At 40.9% G+C, this 20817-nt stretch overlaps 1 protein-coding gene across 5 annotated transcripts in view; it reads left to right on the top strand.

The window, feature by feature from the left end:
* IRAK3 (interleukin 1 receptor associated kinase 3) overlaps nucleotides 1-20204 on the top strand; it is a 109257-nt gene extending 89053 nt beyond the window's left edge. For 4 of the 5 annotated variants that reach the window (XM_055396153.2, XM_055396152.2, XM_055396150.2 and 1 more), the window contains exons 9-12: nucleotides 8358-8556; nucleotides 9857-9919; nucleotides 10014-10178; nucleotides 13639-20204. In XM_055396153.2, coding sequence (XP_055252128.2) covers nucleotides 8358-8556; nucleotides 9857-9919; nucleotides 10014-10178; nucleotides 13639-14166 — 955 coding nt within the window. In that variant the 3' untranslated portion in view covers nucleotides 14167-20204. The remainder of the gene's footprint in view (nucleotides 1-8357; nucleotides 8557-9856; nucleotides 9920-10013; nucleotides 10179-13638) is intronic. The other variant, XM_055396151.2, reaches the window with a different exon arrangement.
* The last annotated feature ends 613 nt before the right edge of the window (nucleotides 20205-20817 follow it).

Here is a 20817-nt window from a genome sequence, read left to right as displayed (position 1 = left end):
CAGGTAATATAGATATGAGTACCAAAAGAAATCTAGTCAGAGAAAGGGAGAATTTCATGGACGGGGCAGGATTTGAACTGGAAATGCAGCTAGCAGTGTATTTTATTTTAATTTTTTGTTGGTAAAGGGGCTGCTGCTGATTGTTTCCTTTCTGGATTTTCCAACAGGTTTGAGGACTCAAACATAACCGTCTTTAGATTACACCCACCTAGGCATGTGTCAGGGTGTGGAGTGCGGAGGTTATGGGCACTGATGTGAGAACTGTGGTTTCACAAGGGCTTGTCAGTGTGTCCCCCTCTGTTCCAGGGCCAGCCTGCCCCCTCCACAGCCTCTGAACTCTTGGCCTTTCTGCTGAGCCTGCCAGGGAAGATGTTAATGAGTGCCAACTATAAGAGTTGACTTTCCCTCTTTTCTTTGGTGATGTGCAAGCCTGTTCTTTAGAAACTGGAATGAGACCAACTCATTTCATTCAGGGCGCTGAACATCTGTCAGATGGTAATCCTTTCAGTTCCCAGCAGTCTTGGCCAAACGTGAATTGGCTGAGCTGGATGACCCTCCTGAATCTCTTAAATGAATCCTGCACTTGGCTCTAACCTTGGGCCTCCCTGATTCTTAGTCCCTCTGTGTAGAGCCCTGTGCTTTCAGGAAGGTCTGAAATCCCTGCTTTCCAGACTTCATCATATTCATTTTCTCATTCTTTGCAAGGAAAGGCGGCTTCTAGGAGAGATGTCATTTTATTGTACAGCCTGATAACTGGCTCAAAAAAGGACATCTCAAACTGTGTTAAACAGTGACCTTTTCTGTGGGTAAGTCTGGGCTCTGTTTTTGTTGAAGTGAGACATGGAAAATATTGTTACCTTTGTTTTCTTTTCTGTATTTGGGCCTCAGACCAATGAGTCACAGAAGGGTTACCATACATCATTTGACATTTTAAACATTGTTTTTAATCGTATGAAGTAACATACAGTATACATAAAGTGACAGTAGGTGACAAAAGACACACTGAAATAGTAAACAATATACAATTGTAACTTTGTAAAATTACAAATTCAGGAATTAAAAGATTAAAAGTGAAACAGACCAAAATATAAATAAAACTTTCATTAGATGGAGAGACCGTGGCTTTTCATTTAATGGCTTAGTTTTTTTTTTTTTTTTTACTTCTACTTGATGTTACATTCTTATTTAAGGATTAAATCGTCTTTTATAATAAAAATAAAATTTATTAGGGAAAAAAGTAACTTGGCTTCAGACCTTTCTATCTCAAACCAGGGAATCAGAAATTTCAAGGAGTCTTTAGTTAGTCGATAATATCCCAAAGTTTCATTTTAATCACTCTATCTACAGAGAAGCTTGATAATCTCATATCTTGGTGGTTTTAAAAATAGTTTGAAAAACGAAGATTGTAAGGAAGATCATTCTTCAGTAGCCTGGTGCCCAAAGTGTGAGCAGCACCTTTTGTCTGAGCAAAATGAAACGCCGTCCCTGGGGATGATCTGGGATGAGCACCAGAAATCTGTGTTCCCACCCAGGCCCTGCCTCCCACTCTTAGACCATGGTTTCCTCACTTGTGCATCAGAGCCAGTGAGATCATCTCAAGTTGGACCTCTTCTTGATTTAAAATTCTGTACAACTACACCTGCTTGGTTTTGTACCACGCTCTAAGACTCACAACTCTAGGGGTTATGGCAGGAGAAGGACATGACCCCATGTTTTTGTAAATCTTGACCAAGCCTTACTTACCCAGGCCAACTTGGAGTGAGGATGAGCTCAGACAGGTTTCAGGAGGCACCTTCTGACACCTGCTCATCCTGGAGCAGGTCAGGCAAAGGCCTGACACGCCCGTTCTCCAGAAACACCCCATCTTTCCTGTCCTGCCCCCTTTCCAGCAGCCACCCCAGTGACCTCATTGCTGCTCCCATCTCTTGTCACTGGTTGAGGGTGTGGCCTTCGGGTTCTCCCAGATCTGAGTACAAAGGCCAACTTTACCACTTTCCAGCAGTGTGATCTTGGGTAAACCACCCAGTTCCTTGGGGCACAGTCTCCTTATCTGGAACTGGAGCCTCTGCTCTTCTTCCCAGGGCTGTGAGGATGAAATGAGCTCATTTCTGTGAAGCACAGCCCAGGAGTTGGCAGTCAGTATAGTTCCTCCCACCTAATGGCAGCTCAGGTATCTCATCTGACCTGTCCTTGGACCCTGGCACAGCACCTTGTTAGAGCTCTGTTTGGGTGCAGCTCTGTATTGAGCTAAAATCTGTTTTCCAGTGACTCACCCATTTGCCATTGTTTTGGCACTAGAATTATCTACCTACAACGAAAGGGAAGAAGAGAGAAAATTCACTTCATTTCTTAATCTTTAATGAGTAGCTGAATAAAAAGATGTTTCTTTCGGTTAACTGCAAGTTGAAAGTGCACTGAACAGAGACATAGGAGTGCTAAGCTTTAGCATAAGCTATTTTGCATAGAATGAGTGATTTCAACCAGCTGGGCCTCGTTTGCCTCATCTGAAATAAAAAGCAATTGTGCTTATAGAAGCGATGACAAATCAGTTTCGTCTCACATTCCATCTTGGATTGGTTGGTAATGAGTTCCCATGGGCAGAGTTGAAAGGGAATCTGGGGTGGGTACTTTCTGAAGTCAATTAGTGATGTCTGCCAAGAATATGGGAGGATGCCTTGGCAGCATTTGGGCCACAAATCTGCCATATGCCGATTGGTCCAAGGCTATGTATGGTTTCAGATTCTCTTCATTTACAAACTGATTATATCATCAGATGTTTATTTAGTATCTTCTATAGATTCAGCATTATGCTTATGCAAACAGAAGCTGGCCTTTCTGGGAGTGCCACGTGAAAGAGTACAGGCTGTACAGTAGGAACTTGGAGAAAAGAGAACCACTGGAATTCAGATTACTGAAAACTTTCTGGAGGGAATTAATCAAGCTGCATAGAGGAATTGGATATCAGTAAGTGGGAGGGGAGTACTTTCCAGGTAAGGGGAACACAAAGAAAGCCCCCCATACAGCAGTAACCACAGTCTATTTGGGGCTTCCAAGGTGGTGATAGTGGTCAAGAACCTGCCTGCCAGTGCAGGAGACCCTGGTTCGATTCCTGGGTTGGGAAGTTCCCCTGAAGAAGGGATAGCCTACCCACCCCAGTATTCTTGGGCTTTCCTGCTGATTACTCAGATGGTAAAGAATCTGTCAGCAATGCAGGAGACCTGGGTTTGATCCCTGGGTTGGGAATATCCCCTGGAGAAGGGCATGGCAACCCACTCAAGTATTCTTGCCTGGAGAATCCCCATGGACAGGAGCCTGGGGGACTACAGTCCATAGGGTCACACAGAGTCAGACATGACTGAAGCAACTTAGCAAGCACACACGCATCCTGACTGCATTGATAAGTGTTAGTACATTCCTTGTAACTGATAGGCTGCAGAGACATATTAGGGAACTCAGTGAAAGCCAGAGGACTGAATTTATACATCACTGGTGTTATCGTTGGTTTGACAGAGAAGAAAGCTGAGATTTACAGAGGTTAGTAACCTGCCTTGGTCACATGCTGATAGACGGAGGAGAGGAGATGGGGTTCCATGCTTGTGTGGGTCGAACAGCATGCTCATATTAGGTCATTAAGCCAAGACTCCTGGGAGCATGTTGGTTTCAACAGCAGAGACAGGGAAATGGGGCTGAAGAGGAGAACGTAATTAGTGTGTGCAAATTTGGAAATGTGGACGTTGGGTTTCTAGTGAGAGCTGCTGCAGGCAAGGCCTGGTGGTCTTCATTTGGAATCTTCACCTTGTGCAAGCAGAGAGTAGTAGTCTTCGAAGGAAGACGCTATCAGGGACACAGCCCCAGAACACCCAAGGAGGAAGCCAAGCCCACATTTCAAAGTTATTTTCAAGAAGTCTGCTGGTTTAGTTAGCCCAAAAATGTCTTAGTAATTCGAACTCTTCAAAGAGCATGTTATGAAAACAAAATTCATTTCCAGATGGTGGAATTTGAGGAGGAAAAGGATTTAAAGAAAGGAATCTTGAAGAGTTGAAGTCTTTATTCTTGGCAAAAGATGCTCACATTTTTATTGGGGGAAACAAAGATGTTTTTGAATTACAGGATCACATAAAAGCATCTGAAAGCAGTAAACCTTCTTGTTATTTCCATCGTATCCCTCAGCGAGCTTAATTGTTTTCACATTTATGAACGATTTTAAATTGAAATGCGTTTTATCCCTGGCATTTTTCATCCCAGACATTCATTCTTGTTCATGTTGCCAAAGCGAGGAGATAATCTTGGGGAACATTTCTAATGTTTCCTACAAGATCATTTTGTCTTATGCTATGGCCGTGGATCTCCTGCCAAGTGAAACAAGCTCTCTTACTAGGGAGGTGGTCTTAGAAAAAAAGGAAGGAAGTGGCCATTTGCTTAAAAATGAATTTTTTTAAAAAATGGAAATTGATCAGAGATGTATGGGTGTAGTAAGTGCATGGGGAATTTCCTTTGTGAGGGATTAGAAAGACTGAGTGGTTGGGAAGGGGATGGGGGACCGCAGAGGGACTCCTTCCTGTGACCTTGTCACCCTTGCTGGAGGACCCAAGTTCCTGCCTTCACTCCCAAGACCTGATGTGTGTGGTGAGGCTACTGGGCTCCAGCTCAGTGTTTAGCAGGGATAGAAAGCCTCCAGGGAATGCAAATGTTTATTTGACTGGTGGTTGAATTAACCATCAGTCTCCTCCCTCTCCATTTCCCCCTACCCTCCAAGAAAACTACTTTTGTTTTTCAAAAACATTTTAGATATAGTAATTCTTTTCCTTAGATTTTTTTCTATTTTCCTTCTAGGGCCTGCCTTCTTCTAAAATATCCATATATATTCATTTTTTTCTAAGGGATGCCAAAACAAATGTTACATAAATTAAAATTCCCCCTAGTAATTTTATTTACCGCTACTGTCTCTAACCTTTAGTGTATACTTATATACATGGATACGTACATGCCTGCACACATACATACCAAACAATATGTATATGTTTATCCCCATGGTCTTAAAATATCTGAGAATATTAGTTTAGTCAATTTCTTCCAACACTTCTCCAGAACTATTTTGAAATACAGGTGAGGCATTGAAACTGATTAACCCAATAATGTTCAGATCTCCAGGTTTATCCTGCAACCCCTGTACCTTTGTTACATCAAATTGGTGTCCTTAAACTTCTAGAGTTACCCAGCCAGGTCCAGTGGGGTTTTCAGGTACAGAGACAAATATAGGATAGACAGTGGGCAGCCTATATCCTTCAGAACAAATTTCAAGGCTCTCCCTGTGCATCAGGTACTCTGCTTAGGTTTTCTCATTTAACCCTCACAACAACCCTGTGAGGTCTGCATTATCAGATCTTTTTACCTACAAGGAAATCAAGGCTTAGGGAAGTTGCACTAGTTTGATCAGAGATGAAATTTCACATTGAAAGGAGGTTTACGCCTTCTTGACTAAGCCTTTACTTGAGAGAGCCTAGGACTCATTTTTGCTGCTGCTTAGTCGCTTCAGTCGTGTCCGACTTTGTGCGACCCTATAGACGGCAGCCCACCAGGCTCCCCCGTCCCTGGGATTCTCCAGGCAAGAACACTGGAATGGGTTGCCATTTCCTTCTCCCATGCATGAAAGTGAAAAGTGAAAGTGAAGTCGCTTAGTCGTGTCCGACCCTCAGCGACCCCATGGACTGCAGCCTTCCAGGCTCCTCCGTCCATGGGATTTTCCAGGCAAGAGTACTGGAGTGGGGTGCCATTGCCTTCTCTGTAGGACTCATTAGGTACCAATAAAGCAAAAACAAGCCATAATACTAAGTGCTGCCTAGGTCCATGAGAAAGATCGAGAAGGCTGTTTATGCCAAAAGGGGAGTAAGGGTTTCAGTTTTGTGTCATTTATGCTGGCTATACTGCATGCTGATGTTGGCGGGGGGAGGATGTGTATGCTTTTTCCCAGTGATCTGCAGGTTTGTACAGAAACTGTGTCTTGCTCCATCTGGTGAGGGGTGTCTTAGCGCTTCAGACAGCAGTGACACAGACAGCAAGCTGTCCTATTGCCTCAGGCTGTCATTTAGAACCCAGCAGGGTGCTCTTTATCTCTGAACCCAGTTAAGTGAAGTCTGGACTTTTCTGGAGTATTGCAAAGTACTCAGGGACAGGGCTACCAAGCACCAATAACTCTTCCTAAAATTACAAATATATCTTTAAGAACCAATCATGCGCTTACATGTCAAACATAAAATTTGCACTTAGATTCAGATCCTGCATTATAATCTAGGTGTATCATCTTGTTTTATATTTAAGGCCCAAGAACTTCAACTTTAAATTAGGGAACAAATGTAAGCAAACAAAGCAATTCTCATAACTTTGGACGGACTTAGGTACTCAAAAAGAATTGTCCTAGAGACCCCTAGCTATAGAGAGATGAACATCCCCAGATTCAGAATACAAACTCACCACTTTGTGTGAGACTTTTCTCATCGCCTTACTGAACCATGACTAGTCCTTCTGCCAGAAGAGTTATCTAGAGAGCTGATGGTCTCTCTGCTACAGAAAGTAGCTTGTGGGAAAGACTAGAAGAAATAGGTTGTGGAAACACTAAATCAAAGGTGTGGGCCATTGGGTGTTTCTTACCTGTTCCCTGGTGGCTCAGATGGTAAAAATCCGATGGCAGTGTGGGAGATCTGGGTTTGATCCCTGGGTTGGGAAGATCCCCTGGAGGAGGGCATGACAACCCACTTCAGTATTCTTGCCAAGAGAATCCCCATGGACAGAGGAGCCTGGCAGGGTACAGTCCATGGGGTCGCAAAGAGTTGGACACGACTGAGTGACTAAGCATAGCCTGCACAGCACCTGTTTGTTTCATTATATTGTTACATGATTTTAGTTACTTTATGTTGTCTTTATTTTGCTAGTCTGTTTTTACTCCCATAGAATGAATGTATTCATTTGACCTGCAAGGTAGCTGAAGGCACTTTATGTCTGAATATTCTATTTGAGGTTGAAGCAGGAGAAAGAGTTTGAGTAGAATTGATTGTTGAAGGTCCTTTTGGAATTCCCACTTTCCTAAAACAGAACATTCTTCTTCCTCAGCTGCCATTAACCTTTATTTAGAACAGAGTAAATCACTGAACTTAAAATTTATGTTATACACTAAAGTCTGCTGGTAAACAACTTGTCTTTTCACCAAATACCATTATTCAAAGTGTGAATGCAGTGCCCTGGAACAATTTCGCATTCTTATTGATGGCCTTTCACTGACCCAGAGTCATCTGTGGCTTTTATTGTGTAACATGCTATGGTTACTTAGCTCCCCTCTGCCTAACTCTTAACAGAAGTATGAGTCACCAGCTGCTGCAAACTTCCCCAGTTTTTCTGAGGATCAAATAAATGGATTATATTATGAGTGTTGTTGCTGCTGCTTTCCCCTTTTGTACTTGGAAAAGACCTGTTCTTTAGGGATTCTAAGTGTTTCACAAATTCAGCTTTTTGCATTCTCTTTTAAGTTATGGTTTAAGTTTAGGTTCTTTAAAGCTGGGTTGGAAGAAGAAGGAAGGATGAGATGCTTGACATTGAAAATCTGGCACTCAGATCTTTGCATTCCTCCTCTTATTGCTGAAATAAAGTGGGGGCAGTGGTAGGGCAAGGGGTACAGAAGAGAGCCAGACTCTCAGAGTGGCAGAAGCTGGAGGGGTAGAAGCTTGGGTCCTGATAATGAGAGTTAATGAACCTCTCTGCCCACCTCACCTCCTATCATATGTGGCAGCCTCCTGCATTAGGTACCCAGTGATCAGGGCATCTCCAGAAACCCCAGCTTTGCTCTGAATAAGTGAAGTGTACATCTGGGGAAGAAGTCATTAAGAACTACATGTCTGTTCTAATCTAGAGCTAGAGCAAAGGTAGGATCTGGCTCTAATGTATTGACTTAGTGGTTCTAAGCCAGGCATTCCACAGCACAGCCCTGTGCACGTCAGACAATTACTATCTGATTAAAACTCATGTAATGTTCTTATTGCATGTAAGTAGAACACAAGGAAAGCTGCTTTGGTTAACTTTAGTTTCTCCTATTGACAAAGCATCAGCTTCATCCACCAACTCCATATATAGCCCTGTAAATTTGAAATGCCTGCTGTTCCTAGGTCAGGGTTTTGTTTTAGGTTTTATATAATGCTTGGATTTATACTTTGAGAAAAAATGAGAAAATCTCCTCTAAAAAGTTCATGGAAAATAATGTATGACTTTATTTGAAATTGATCAAATATGAAAGTGGGTTTGTCCTATTGTTTTCCACCGGAATACCTTTATGATGTTTTTGTCTTGTTTGCTCATGATCACAATTTCAGTGCAAACATACTTCTGGATGATCAGTTTCAACCCAAACTAACTGATTTTGCCATGGCACACTTCCGACCTCACCTAGAACCTCAAAGCTCTGCCATAAGCATGACCAGCAGCAGCAGTAAGCATGTGTGGTACATGCCAGAAGAGTATATCAGACAAGGCAAGCTTTCCATTAAAACAGATGTCTACAGCTTTGGAATTGTAAGTACCAACTACCAGTTAATGAAGGAGAAGAGTTTATCACCAAGATTGCTCTAAATTCTAAGAACTGTTTTAAAGACTTTAACTTTCAGACCTATTGATTTCCTGTTACTCATTGTCTTATATCAATACATTAATTTTATGTAATCAAACAGTAAAACATAAAGTGATTAATTAGAATGAACTATATTCAGTATTGAGGTTAACTGAAAAAAGACACATGTACCCAGTGTTCATAATAGCACTATTTACAATAGCTAGGACATGTAAGCAACCTAGGTGTCCGCTGACAAATGAATGGTTAAAGATGTGGTACATAGGGAATGTTAGTGTAATGGAATATTCAGTTCAGTTCAGTTCAGTTACTCAGCAATAAAAAGGAATATATTTGAGTCAGTTCTAATGAGGTGGGTGAACCTAGAGCCTGTTATACAGAGTGAAGTAAGTCAGAAAGAGAAAAGCAAATATATATTAATGCATATATATGAAATCTAGAAAGATGGTTCTGATGAACCTATTTGTAGGGCAGCGAAGGAGACATGGACATACCGAACAGACTTTTGGACACAGTGGGGGAAGGAAGGATGGGATGATTTAAGAGAATAACATTGAAACATACACATTACCATATGTAAAATAGGTGTATATGTGTGTGTATGTATGTTAGTCACTCAGTCGTATCCAATTCTTTATGACCTCATGGACTGTAGCCTGCCAGACTCCTCTGTCCATAGAATTCTCCAGGCAAGAATACTGGAGTGGGTTCCATTCCCTTCTCCAGGATGCAAAATAGCCAGTGGGAATTTGCTGTATGACTCGGGGAACACAAATCCAATGCTTTGTGACAACTTCGAGGGGTGGGAGGTGCAAGGGGCGTTCAGGAGGGAGAGGACTTATGTGTATCTATGGCTGATTCATATTAATATATGGCAAAACCAACACAATATTGTAAAGTAATTATCCCTCAATTAAAATTTTTTTTTAAAGAGCCACAACTACTAATTACGAGTATGGCTCAGATGGTAAAGCATCTGCCTACAGTGCGGGAGACCCGGGTTCAATCCCTGGGTCGGGAAGATCTCCTGGAGAAGGAGATGGCAACCCCCTCCAGTATTCTTGCCTGGAAAATCTCATGGACGGAGGAGCCTGTAGGCTATAGTCCATGGGGTCGCAAAGAGTTGTACACGACTGAGCAACTTCACTTTCACTTTTAAAAATATTTATAATATTTATAATAATATAATAATTATTGTGTATATTATTAATATTATGTAGCTGACTTTCTATATATTCCTTGTAGGTAATAATGGAAGTTCTGACAGGTTGTAAAGTGGTGTTAGATGAGCCAAAGCATATCCAGCTGGTAAGAGTTGTCTCCACCTCTGCCCCTATCTCTTGGTCACTTTTCTGATCGATTCTGAGTTCTAAATGATGAGCTTGTCTTCTTTTCTTCCTAGCGGGATCTTCTTATAGAATTGATGGAGAAAAGAGGCCTCGATTCATGTTTCTCCTTTCTAGATAAGAAAGTACCTCCCTGTCCACAGAATTTTTCCGCCAAGCTGTTCTCTCTGGCAGGCCAGTGTGCTGCAACACGGGCGAAATTAAGACCATCGATGGATGAAGTACGTATACATGTGATTTTGTTAAAAACAGTCTGTGGAACCATGGAAAATCTAAACTGGATAAACTGTATCTAAGTGAATATCAGTGTGACAAATGCAGCCCCCAACAGAGTCTTCTCACCTAATAGATAGCTTTTCTAAATCAGAAAGTTTGGTACTTTGAGAAAAGGCATCATTGGATAGAACCAGGGCAACCACAAAAAAATTGATGAAAAGACATAAATGAGTAATTTGGAGAGAATATTTCATTCAGCATTCATTAAGAGATCTGGTCCAATAAAATGGGAATTCCCTGGTGGTTCAATGGTTAGGACTCAGGCACATTCACTGCCAGGGCCTGGGTTCAGTCCTTGGTTGGGGAACTAAGATCCTACATGCCACATGGTGTGGCCAAATTTTTTTTTTAAATGCAGCATGTATTTCTCTTGTTGATTTTTAAACTTATTCATCTGCCCATCAATGTAATCATCTAGGTATTTGTTTATAATAAACAAATATTTATTTAGTACCTGCTTTCATGTGCCAGACTTTGGACTAGATGCTGGTGATGCAACAGCGATCAGGATACTGAATTGCTGCTCTCAGCTCACAGTCCAAATGGAGAGTCAGACTGATAAACATGGAATTTCGATGCAAGAAGATAAGCATCATGATAGATGAGAACACAGGCCAATATGGGAGCATAGAGTCAGAATTTGTCCCAGCCAGGAAGTTTCTTGATGGAGGTGATAACTGAGCTATAATCTGAAGAATAGGTTGGATTTAGGTGGCCTTAGGATGGAGGGCCTGCTTATTTAACTTATATGCAGGGTACATCATGAGGAACACTGGGCTGGAAGAAGCACAAGCTGGAATCAAGATTGCTGGGAGAAATATCAATAACCTCAGATATGCAGATGACACCACCCTTATGGCAGGAAGTGAAGAGGAACTCAAAAGCCTCTTGATGAAAGTGAAAGAGGAGAGTGAAAAGGTTGGCTTGAAGCTCAACATTCAGAAAATGAAGATCATGGCATCTGGTCCCATCACTTCATGGGAAATAGATGGGGAAATAGTGGAAACAGTGTCAGACTTTATTTTTTTGGGCTCCAAAATCACTGCAGATGCTGATTTCAGCCATGAAATTAAAAGACGCTTACTGCTTGGAAGGAAAGTTATGACCAACCTAGATAGTATATTAAAAAGCAGAGACATTACTTTGCCAACCAAGGTCCGTCTAGTCAAGGCTATGGTTTTTCCCGTGGTCATGTATGGATGGGAGAGTAGGTCTGTGAAGAAAGCTGTCGCCGAAGAATTGATGCTTTTGAACTGTGGTGTTGGAGAAGACTCTTGAGAGTCCCTTGTACCGCAAGGAGATCCAACCAGTCCATTCTGAGGGAGATCGATCCTGGGTGTTCATTGGAAGGACTGATGCTAAAGCTGAAACTGCAATACTTTGGCCACCTCATGCGACGAGTTGACTCACTGGAAAAGACTCTGATGCTGGGAAGGATTGGGGGCGGGAGGAGAAGGGGACGACGGAGAATGAGATGGCTGGATGGCATCACCAACTCGATGGCCATGATTTTGAGTGAACTCCGGGAGTTGGTGATGGACAGGGAGGCCTGGCGTGCTGTGATTCATGGGGTCTCAAAGAGTCGGACATGACTGAGCAACTGAACTGAACTGAACTGAAGATGGAGGGATATTCCAGGCAGAGAGACTCTATGCCTGTAAAGGCTCAGAGGTGTAGTGGATTCCATGGCACCAAGACTGCAGATAATCCTCCATCATGGAAGTAGGATGACAGAGAGGGAAATGCTGGACTGTTTCAAAATAATAGGAGGTTCCAAATGATCGAGGGACATGAATTCCATTCTAGAAATTTGGTTTCCATCCTGAATCTGTTGTCAAGTCATGGAAAAGTTTTAAACAAGGAGTTGACATAATCCGAACATAAAGACCATTGGCCTGGGAATCAGGAGAGCTGTGTTTTAGACCTGATACCACCAGTAAGAGCTATGTGACTAGCAGTTTTGAGCTCTGAATACATAGTGGAGAGAACATGATATTGGGAGCCAGAAGACGTGGGGTTAAGCCACAGGTCTGCTCCTTACTGACTTGTGATAGTGACTCCCTTTTCTGAAAGGGACTCAGCCTTATCATCTATAAAGTGAGGATGATAATGTTTGTGCAGATTAAATGAGGTGATGTGTGTGAAAACACTTTGTAAATTATAAAGCCCTTTATATGTATTTTTTAAATTACATGTATGTGTAAAGGTATGTTATTTTATATAAGGTTAATGGTTCTCAATTTAGCTGCACATCCAAATCAACTGGGAAACTTTAAAAATACAGATTCCTGGGCTCCTATCTCCATATTTTTTGAATGAGCATCTTTAGGTCGGTCTAAGGGATCTTTAAGAGAGATTCTTAAGGTATTTTAAGAGAGCTTCCCTAGGTAGTCCTAGTATTTGAGAACTATGGATTGGGTTCACTATTCCCTGGCCCCTTCCAGTCTTTCACATATTAAGGTTGAAGTAAAAAATGATAAGAGATTTGTCCAAGGTCACAAAGTAGTTAGTGGCAAATCTGGGCCTAAAGTCAGTTCTCTTCTTTTTTAAAAAAAATTTTTATTTATTTACTCGTTTATCATTTTTGGCTGCGCTGGGTCTTCATTTCTGCCCTTGGGCTTTCTGTAGTTTAAGCAAGCAGGGGCTACTCTCTAGTTGCAATGCTTAGGTTTCTCACTGTGGTGGCTTCTCTTGTTGCAGAGCATAGGCTCTAGAGTGTGCGGGCTTCAATAGTTGTGGTACACAGGCTTAGTTGCTCCGCAGCATGTTATATCTTCCTGGACCAGGGATCAAACCCGTTCCCCCTCATTGGTCGGTGGACTCCTAACCACTGGACCAGCAAGACACTCCAGATCTCTTGATGTTGAATTCAGTTCAATGGCTTTTCTACTTTGCTTCAAATCACTTAATTTAGTTATTAACGTGAAGAATTTTAGCAAATCTTTAATTCCTTCTCATTTCAAATTCTATAAAGACAAAGTGTTGGATCTCCTTGCATCACCGACTCTGTGGACATGAGTTTGAGTGAACTCCGGGAGTTGGTGATGGACAGGGAGGCCTGGCGTGCTGTGATTCATGGGGTCGCAGAGAGTCGGACACGACTGAGCGACTGAACTGAACTGAACTGAACTGAAAGACAAAGTGTTAGTTGCTAAGTTGTGTCTGACTCTTTACATCCCCATGGACTGTAGCCTCTATCTATGGGATTCTCCAGGCAAGAATACTGGAGTGGGTTGCCATTCCCTTCTCCAGGGGATCTTCCCAACTTAGGGATGAAATCCAGGTCTCCCACATTAGTTAAACTTTGTCATGAAAAAAGAGAATATTCCTTAATAGGTAGATAAAAGGCTACAGGAGAGGTTATTCAGACTTCATTTAGTGTGTGTTTGTCTCTTGGTTATTCAGGTCCTAAATATTCTTGAAAGTACTCAAGCCAGCTTGTATTTTGTGGAAGATCCTCCCACATCCCTCAAGTCCTTCAGGAGTCCTTCTCCTCTGTTCTTCGATAATGTTCCTAGCATTCCAGTGGAAGATGACGAAAACCAGAATAATCCATCGCCGCCTCATGATCAAAATTTGAGAAAAGATAGAATGTCTCAGAAGACTCCCTTTGAATGCAGCCAGTCTGAGATCACATTCCTGGGCTTTGACAAAAAGATGGGGAGTAGGGGGAATGAGGATTCTCCCAGTGGGTCTGGGTCTCCTTGTGAGGAAAGCTGGTCTCCAAAGTGTGCAACTCCATCCCTGGACTTGAGGACCCCCGGTGTGCATACGGACCCTTCTGCAGAAGCTCCAGGCCATTCCTATAGGAGCAGGCCAGTGCAGACTAGCTGTTCCTCCGTATTTTCCTGGAATGAAGGCGAACAGTACAAAAAAGCATCAGTTTCTGCCGAGGATAAAGAAGAAAGCAAGAATTGCCGAGGCACTGAGTAAGGTCTCATCTGGGGAAGCCACTGTCTCATCAGTAGTGCTGAGGATAAGGGATGATACATTTGGCTGATGCCCATCAACAGTCTGACCAATCCCATTCCATTCCTTCCCTTCCAACTTGTAGAACAGAGTGGCTTAAAAGTTTGTTTTATTAGGATCATTGCCTCATGATCCAACCTGGGCTAAATTAAAATCATTCAGAATTACTTAAGATTGTGTACTCTGACTTCAGACAGAGCAGTCAAAACCTACTAAAAAGGAACTGGATTACAGTGTCTTCTCTGTCACATCCATGTGAGTGCTTCGAGTCCCCAGTCTGCTTCTAAGTACGTTCAGTTCGGTTGGATTCCATTGTTTTGGTTTAGTCTGCTTGCAGAGGTTGCAGGAAATGTCTAATTTGTAAATGTTACTAGAAGTCTTTTTAAAGAATTGCCTTTTTGCTTATTTCGATTGATTCTTAGTATGTTTCTCTCATCCCTGTCAAGTCTGCATATGTGAAAATGAACCAATTTCACCCTTGGTCATTACATGCCCAAGATCTATGTTTCCGTATTTAAACTCTTGGTTTATTTCATATAATATAGTTGTTGACTACTAGTATAATTTTTTACATACTTAGAGACTATTATATCCTGAGTAGACGATGAAATCTTAATCAAATAATTCTTGTTCCTAAGAAACTGGCTGGTCATAAAGGCCTCAGTCAGCTTTTTGTTTGATTCCAACTCTATGCCTTCACTCCTAGTGTTTACTAGATCTCTCCCTTTTGAAATTCTAGCCAACCTTTCACCATAATTGCCTCCTCCAGGAAGCTTTCCTAATCTTTCCAGCCAATATTACTTACTTTATCAGCATTTCCACAGCAATTTCTCTTTTTTTTTCCATTTTTAAAGATTTTTTTTATTGAAGTATTGTTGATTTACAATGTTAGCTTCTGGTGTACAGCAAAGTGATTCAGTTTTATATATATACATACACACACATATTCTTTTTCATATTCTTTCCCATTATGGTTTACTACAAGATAAAATATGGTTCCCTGTGCCATACAGTAGGTATGTGTGTGCTCAGTCGCTTGAGTCATGTCTGATTCTTTGTGACCCTATGGACTGTAGCCTGCCAGACTCCTCTGTCCATGGGATTCTCCAGGCAAGGATACTGGTGTGGGTTGCCATGCCCTCCTCCAGGGCTGTATAGTAAGACCTTGTTGTTTATCTGTTTTATATATCATGGTTTGTATCTACTAATCCCACACTTCCAAACCTCCTTTCCTCTTTGATAACGATAAGTTTGTTTTCTGTGTCTGCGAGTCTGTTTATATCTTGTAAATAAGTTTATTTGTATCATCTGTAACAATTTCTCTGCCTTTCTGTTTCATACCTGTCACTTTCTGAATCATATCAAAGTTACCTATGTTATCTTCTCTCTCTTAACTAGATGATAAACTCCCTGTATTAGTTTCCTACTGTTATCACAACAATAGGTTAATGGGTTAAAACATAAATTAATTATTGTACAGCTCTGGAGGTCAGAAGTCCTTGGCATTCCTTCTGGAGGATCTAGGGGAGAGTTCACCCCTTTGCCTTTTCTAGCTTCAAAATGCTATTTGCATTCTTTGGTTCATGCCTTCTTTCTCCATCCTCAAAGCCAGTACTGTCACATCTTTAAATCTAGATCTCTCTCTCTGTCTCTCTGAGCTCTTCTTCATCACCTCTTCCTCTTCCTTTGGCCCTCCAAAAGATCCTTGTGATTGCATTGGGCCCACTCAGGTAATCCAGGAAAGTCTCTGTATCTTAAGATCCTTTGTTTAATCACACCTGCAGTGTCCCATTTCTCCTATAAAGTCGTGTATTCAGGATTAGGACACGGACATCTTTGGGACCATTACTCTGTTTATCATACTCCCTGACTGTGTAGGGTCCATCTCTTCTGGGCCTAACATATTATCCTATACAGAGCAGGTATTTCCTTATAAGTTAAATTGAATGACATTATCTCTGTGAACCCACATAATAAAAAATTCAGCTATAGTAAACATTCCTGAGTAAATTAACCAAGTAGGGATAATGACTGTCTTTTTGATGATGGACAGAAACACTCATGAAAACCATTTCCAGAGGATTTACAGAATCTCCCTCTCCAGGATGTTTACTGTATAACGGCAGACCTCTAGTTTTCTCTGTATCAAAGGAATAGGCCCATGGTAAGGGTTGTTTGTTTTTTTTTTTTGGGGGGGGGTGAATCAGTACAGTTGGTTTATTGATCGTCAGATTGGAGTCCAGATTCAAGAGCAATTATTCAAAGAAGGAAGTCATCAGAAATCAGGGTCAGGTTAACAGACCAAGGTCTAAAACATGGAGCTATGGTTCTGGGAAAAAGGATCTTACGGCAGGAAGTGAGGTTCAAAACACATAAGCTGTAGCCTGATTGACAAGTCAAATAAAAGCCCCAGGCAAGCAGTTGGGAGAGGCCGTCTCCGAGGGCTGGTCTGACACATCCTGACTGCCCATTGCTATCTTCCCCGTCTGAGCATGAAGTATGTTCACGGTGCTCCCAAACTGCCCCTCTGCTGAGACTGTCGGGGGAAGGGGTTGCACTAGACTTCATTGATCTTACTTCTTGTGATGACCTGGCCTAGTTTGAAAACTCTTTTGATTATACCCAACTCTTGATTCCTTGTTAATCACAGGAAGCAGTGAAAGTCTTCGACATTTGGCTTTATAAATAGCTAGCCATTCTGAGGTCGATTTAGCTTGTCTCATGTAGGCTGAATGTATTTTGGCTGAATCGGGCAAACAAGCTTGGAATTGCGTGAAGCTGCCACTAATAATTCCAATGAGGTAATCAAGATAAGAAAGAACTGACTCTTTGTTAAACTGCTCTTCACTTTGAATCTGAATCCCCCAGTACCTTCAAAGAGAAACCATTAGGAAGATCTGATTGACACCAGGCCTACACCGTTATTCAGCACATGTGTAATCTGTTGGTATGATGTTGATTGGAACTTGCTTAATTGACTTAAAACAGCATTTGTCAAATTTTAGTGTGCAACAAAATGACATGGAAGGCTTGTTAAAAACACAGATTGCTAGCTCCCAATCTATTGCATAGAAGTTTGCTTAGCATTGAGTAGAAGGTCTAGAAATACTATTCATTGATGATTTTTTTGACTAGATCACCTTGCTTGGGTGTGACTATTTTGGACATCTTAAAAACCAAGTCAGATTAACTGGTAATAACTTAATTAACAATATGGTGAGCAGATACTACTGTGGTTAGAAATAACCAGAATTCTCTATTGAGTTTCTCAGTCCCCCTTACTAGATTTGCCTTCTAATGGGTTTGTTAATAAGTGTTAACTGATAGGAATTAAATCTCCCATCCTGCTGTAGGCAATAAGAGGATACTTTAGTGGCCTCACGATATAAAGACTAAGACACATGAAGAAACCAAGAATGAGTCCCCAAGTGTTTCCTGTGATCAGTAAAGAAAAATTAGTAAAGAATTTCATTCACCTTCATCCTTGTAATATACCATGGGCTATCCTCCAGGTAGATCCTATTTACTTGATAGATTTTTGTCCCATTTTATAGCCCCCAAAACATGAAGAAAGTGTTTTGTTGTTTTTGAAGTTAGCTATGGGATTTCTGGCTTAGTCAATTTTATTGGCTTCTGGAGAATTGTTGTAATGATCTGTGACCCACTGCGTCATTGTGGAGTTTCATGGGATGATAGAACAGCTTGTGTAAAACAGCTTTTATGACCTGAGATAGAGTGAGTCTAGGAAGTGAAAGTTACTTGAGAAGCATTTGTGAAGCATCTGCCAGAATCAAGGTACTGTGTTAGCTACTAGAGTACCAGGTAAGGAGCAAACATTTTATTAAGGATGAAAGGCATCTGCCCAAGTTAACTGTTCTATTACAACATCTGTTATTTGAACCACAAACTTTGGGAACCAAAAGTAAGGGCTGAAAGTGTAAGGAGGAGGCAGAGATTACTAGTAGTGATGCCATCTTCAGCAGGCTTCCAGTAAGAAATCTGAAGCGTCTACACATGCCTCACCACACCATCACTCCACACTGGAACCGCCTGTTGACTTCTCTCTTCTCTATAAAACTGAAACTTCCCTGGGTGTAGAGGCTATATCCTGCTCTTTTTGGTATCCTTAATGGCTAGCACAGTACCTGACACATAATATGGCCCACCAAATGAATGACTGAATCGAATAATCCTTCAAACCTCTTCAGAATCATTGGTATCAAACCTCTTTAGAATCATTAGATATCTAGTATCTCAACACTGTCATCTAGTTTGCACCCAAAGTCTGTCTTTCTAATATCTAGACTGTCATCAGTCATTTGTTTAAATAGTTCCACTTCATCATTCTTGGTTGAAAGTCAAATTTCAAATATTAATATCTGAGGCATTGTTGAAAAGAAGAATTAAAAATTGTGTACACGGCTTATAAATTTGCCTCATGGTGAAAAACATTCCCAAATCATGTCTAGGCAATGATAAGCCAACATTTTGAATTTTGACAGAGAAGCTGATGTTTCTTGTATTTTGCTTCCATCTTTATGTCCCAACTTATTTAGGTATATTAATGGTCCATTGGATTGCAAATATTTTCTTGGAAAACACTTTTTTTCTGAAGATGCCTCCCAAATCTTCATTGCTCACCAAACTTTCATTTAAGAACCTTCTTATTGATGTCATCTGCCTTACTGCAATTTTTTATGGTCATCTCTATGAATATTAATAATTTGAACATCTCCATTGTTTTTCAGTGACTCCTTAATTTTGAAATTTTCTTACAGACTAACATTAATTGGGATGGAGTATAAGAAGGTAGGAAGAGTATTTGAAGGAGGGTCAGACTCAGTTAATATTTGGGTGTGTGAGCTGCAGTCATACATCATCTAAACTATTGAGCTGTGTTCTGTTACTATAAGATCAAGGAAAATGAGGTTCAAAGAAGTTGATTCTCATCCTACGTAACACTGATGATGGACTGGGGATACAAAGTGAAAATTATTTAAGCCCAGGACAAAGCTGCTCTGAAGAGGAATAACTTTTATTCAGTTCAGTTCAGTTCAGTTGCTCAGTCGTGTTCGACTCTCTGCGACCCCATGAACCACAACACGAAAGGCCTCCCTGTCCGTCACCAACTCCCGGAGTTCACTCAAACTCATGTCCATCGAGTCGGTGATGCCATCCAGCCACCTCATTCTCTGTCGTCCCCGTCTCCTCCTACCCCCATCGCTCCCAGCATCAGAGTCTTTTCCAGTGAGTCAACTCGTCGCATGAGGTGGCCAAAGTATTGGAGTAAATGCAAATCAAAACTACAATGACATACCACCTCATACCAGTCAGAGTGACGATCATCAAAAAATCCATAGACAACAAATGCTGGAGAAGGTGTGGAGGAAAGGGAACCCTCCTACACTGTTCATGGGAGTGAAAATTGGTGCAGCCTTTATAGAAGGCAGTACGTATCAAAACTTTAAATGGTTCTATTTACCCATTGCTTTTACCCAGAAATTTGTTTAGGAATTCATCCTAATGAATGAAAACTTCACAAGTGTATAAACATGAGGGCAAATAGGTACTTTTTAATGTTTATGATATTAAAATACTGGAAACAGCGTACATATCTTTCAATAGAAGACAGGTTAAATGAATTATAGCACAAGTCTATAATTGAGTTACACATCTGCCGAATTTAAAATTGTTTAGATCTCTGTTTACTGCTATGGAAAATTTGTCCTTGAATTGTTAGTGAATGAAAAAGCAGACCACAGAATAGCATGTTTAATATGAGCCCATTTATAATACTAGATATTTTTAAATAATATATGTTTCATAGAGAAATCTTTGCTAAAAAGTTAGTAATGGTTTCTTTCTGGGCTGTGGTATTTGGGTGATCATTACTTTTGTTAGACTTTTATGTATTTGAAATTTTTATAATGAGCATGTATCACTTTTATTATCAGAAAACAATAAAGCTATTTTTATTTTGGAGAAAATATTCTCTACATTTATACCTTTGTCTGACTCTTTGCTCAGCTGTGCCCTTGATAGCAACTGGCAACTGATAATCTTGCTTTTATTCCAATGCCCTTTATTTTTTTGTCTTCCAACCTCCATGATATGGACACTTCCATACAGATTTGTCTGGTATCCTCGGAGTAACAAGTTTTTAGAGGCAAAAGGCAGCCCAAGAAGCAAAAACCAGATGAGCAGAAATACAGAAGAATGGAGAAGAGATCACAGAACACAACTGAGAATATCTGTAATCAAATTTTAGTTGATTTTGGTAAAAGCTTTAAAAGTTACTTTTAACATCTATGCTTACTTCAAGAAACAACCTACAGTTAAAGATCTTTGGGGAGGTACATTTTTCACCCTAAAGTATCCATATCCTAGTCTGGTGCCCCACTATCCATTTTTAGCCTACGTAAAAATTTTAACCTGCTGAACTTAGTAGACTCTAATTGCAGTTACCAACTGAAAATAAAACTTGCAAGAGTGCAGAGAAAGAATGACAGAACACAGAGCTTTGCTCCAGCAGGTAGACATGGAGGTTATGAAACAAGTCTAACGGGATCCACAGCAATGTGTTCATCATAAAGGGAAAAAGAAAAATATACTCCA

Source organism: Moschus berezovskii, chromosome 6 (genome assembly GCF_049115385.1).
Source record: "Moschus berezovskii isolate FMDL1 chromosome 6, NW_MosBer_1.0, whole genome shotgun sequence".
NCBI classification, from domain to species: domain Eukaryota; kingdom Metazoa; phylum Chordata; class Mammalia; order Artiodactyla; family Moschidae; genus Moschus; species Moschus berezovskii.
Note: the sequence above shows the minus strand (reverse complement) of the source record. Positions and strands in the feature narration are given on the sequence as shown.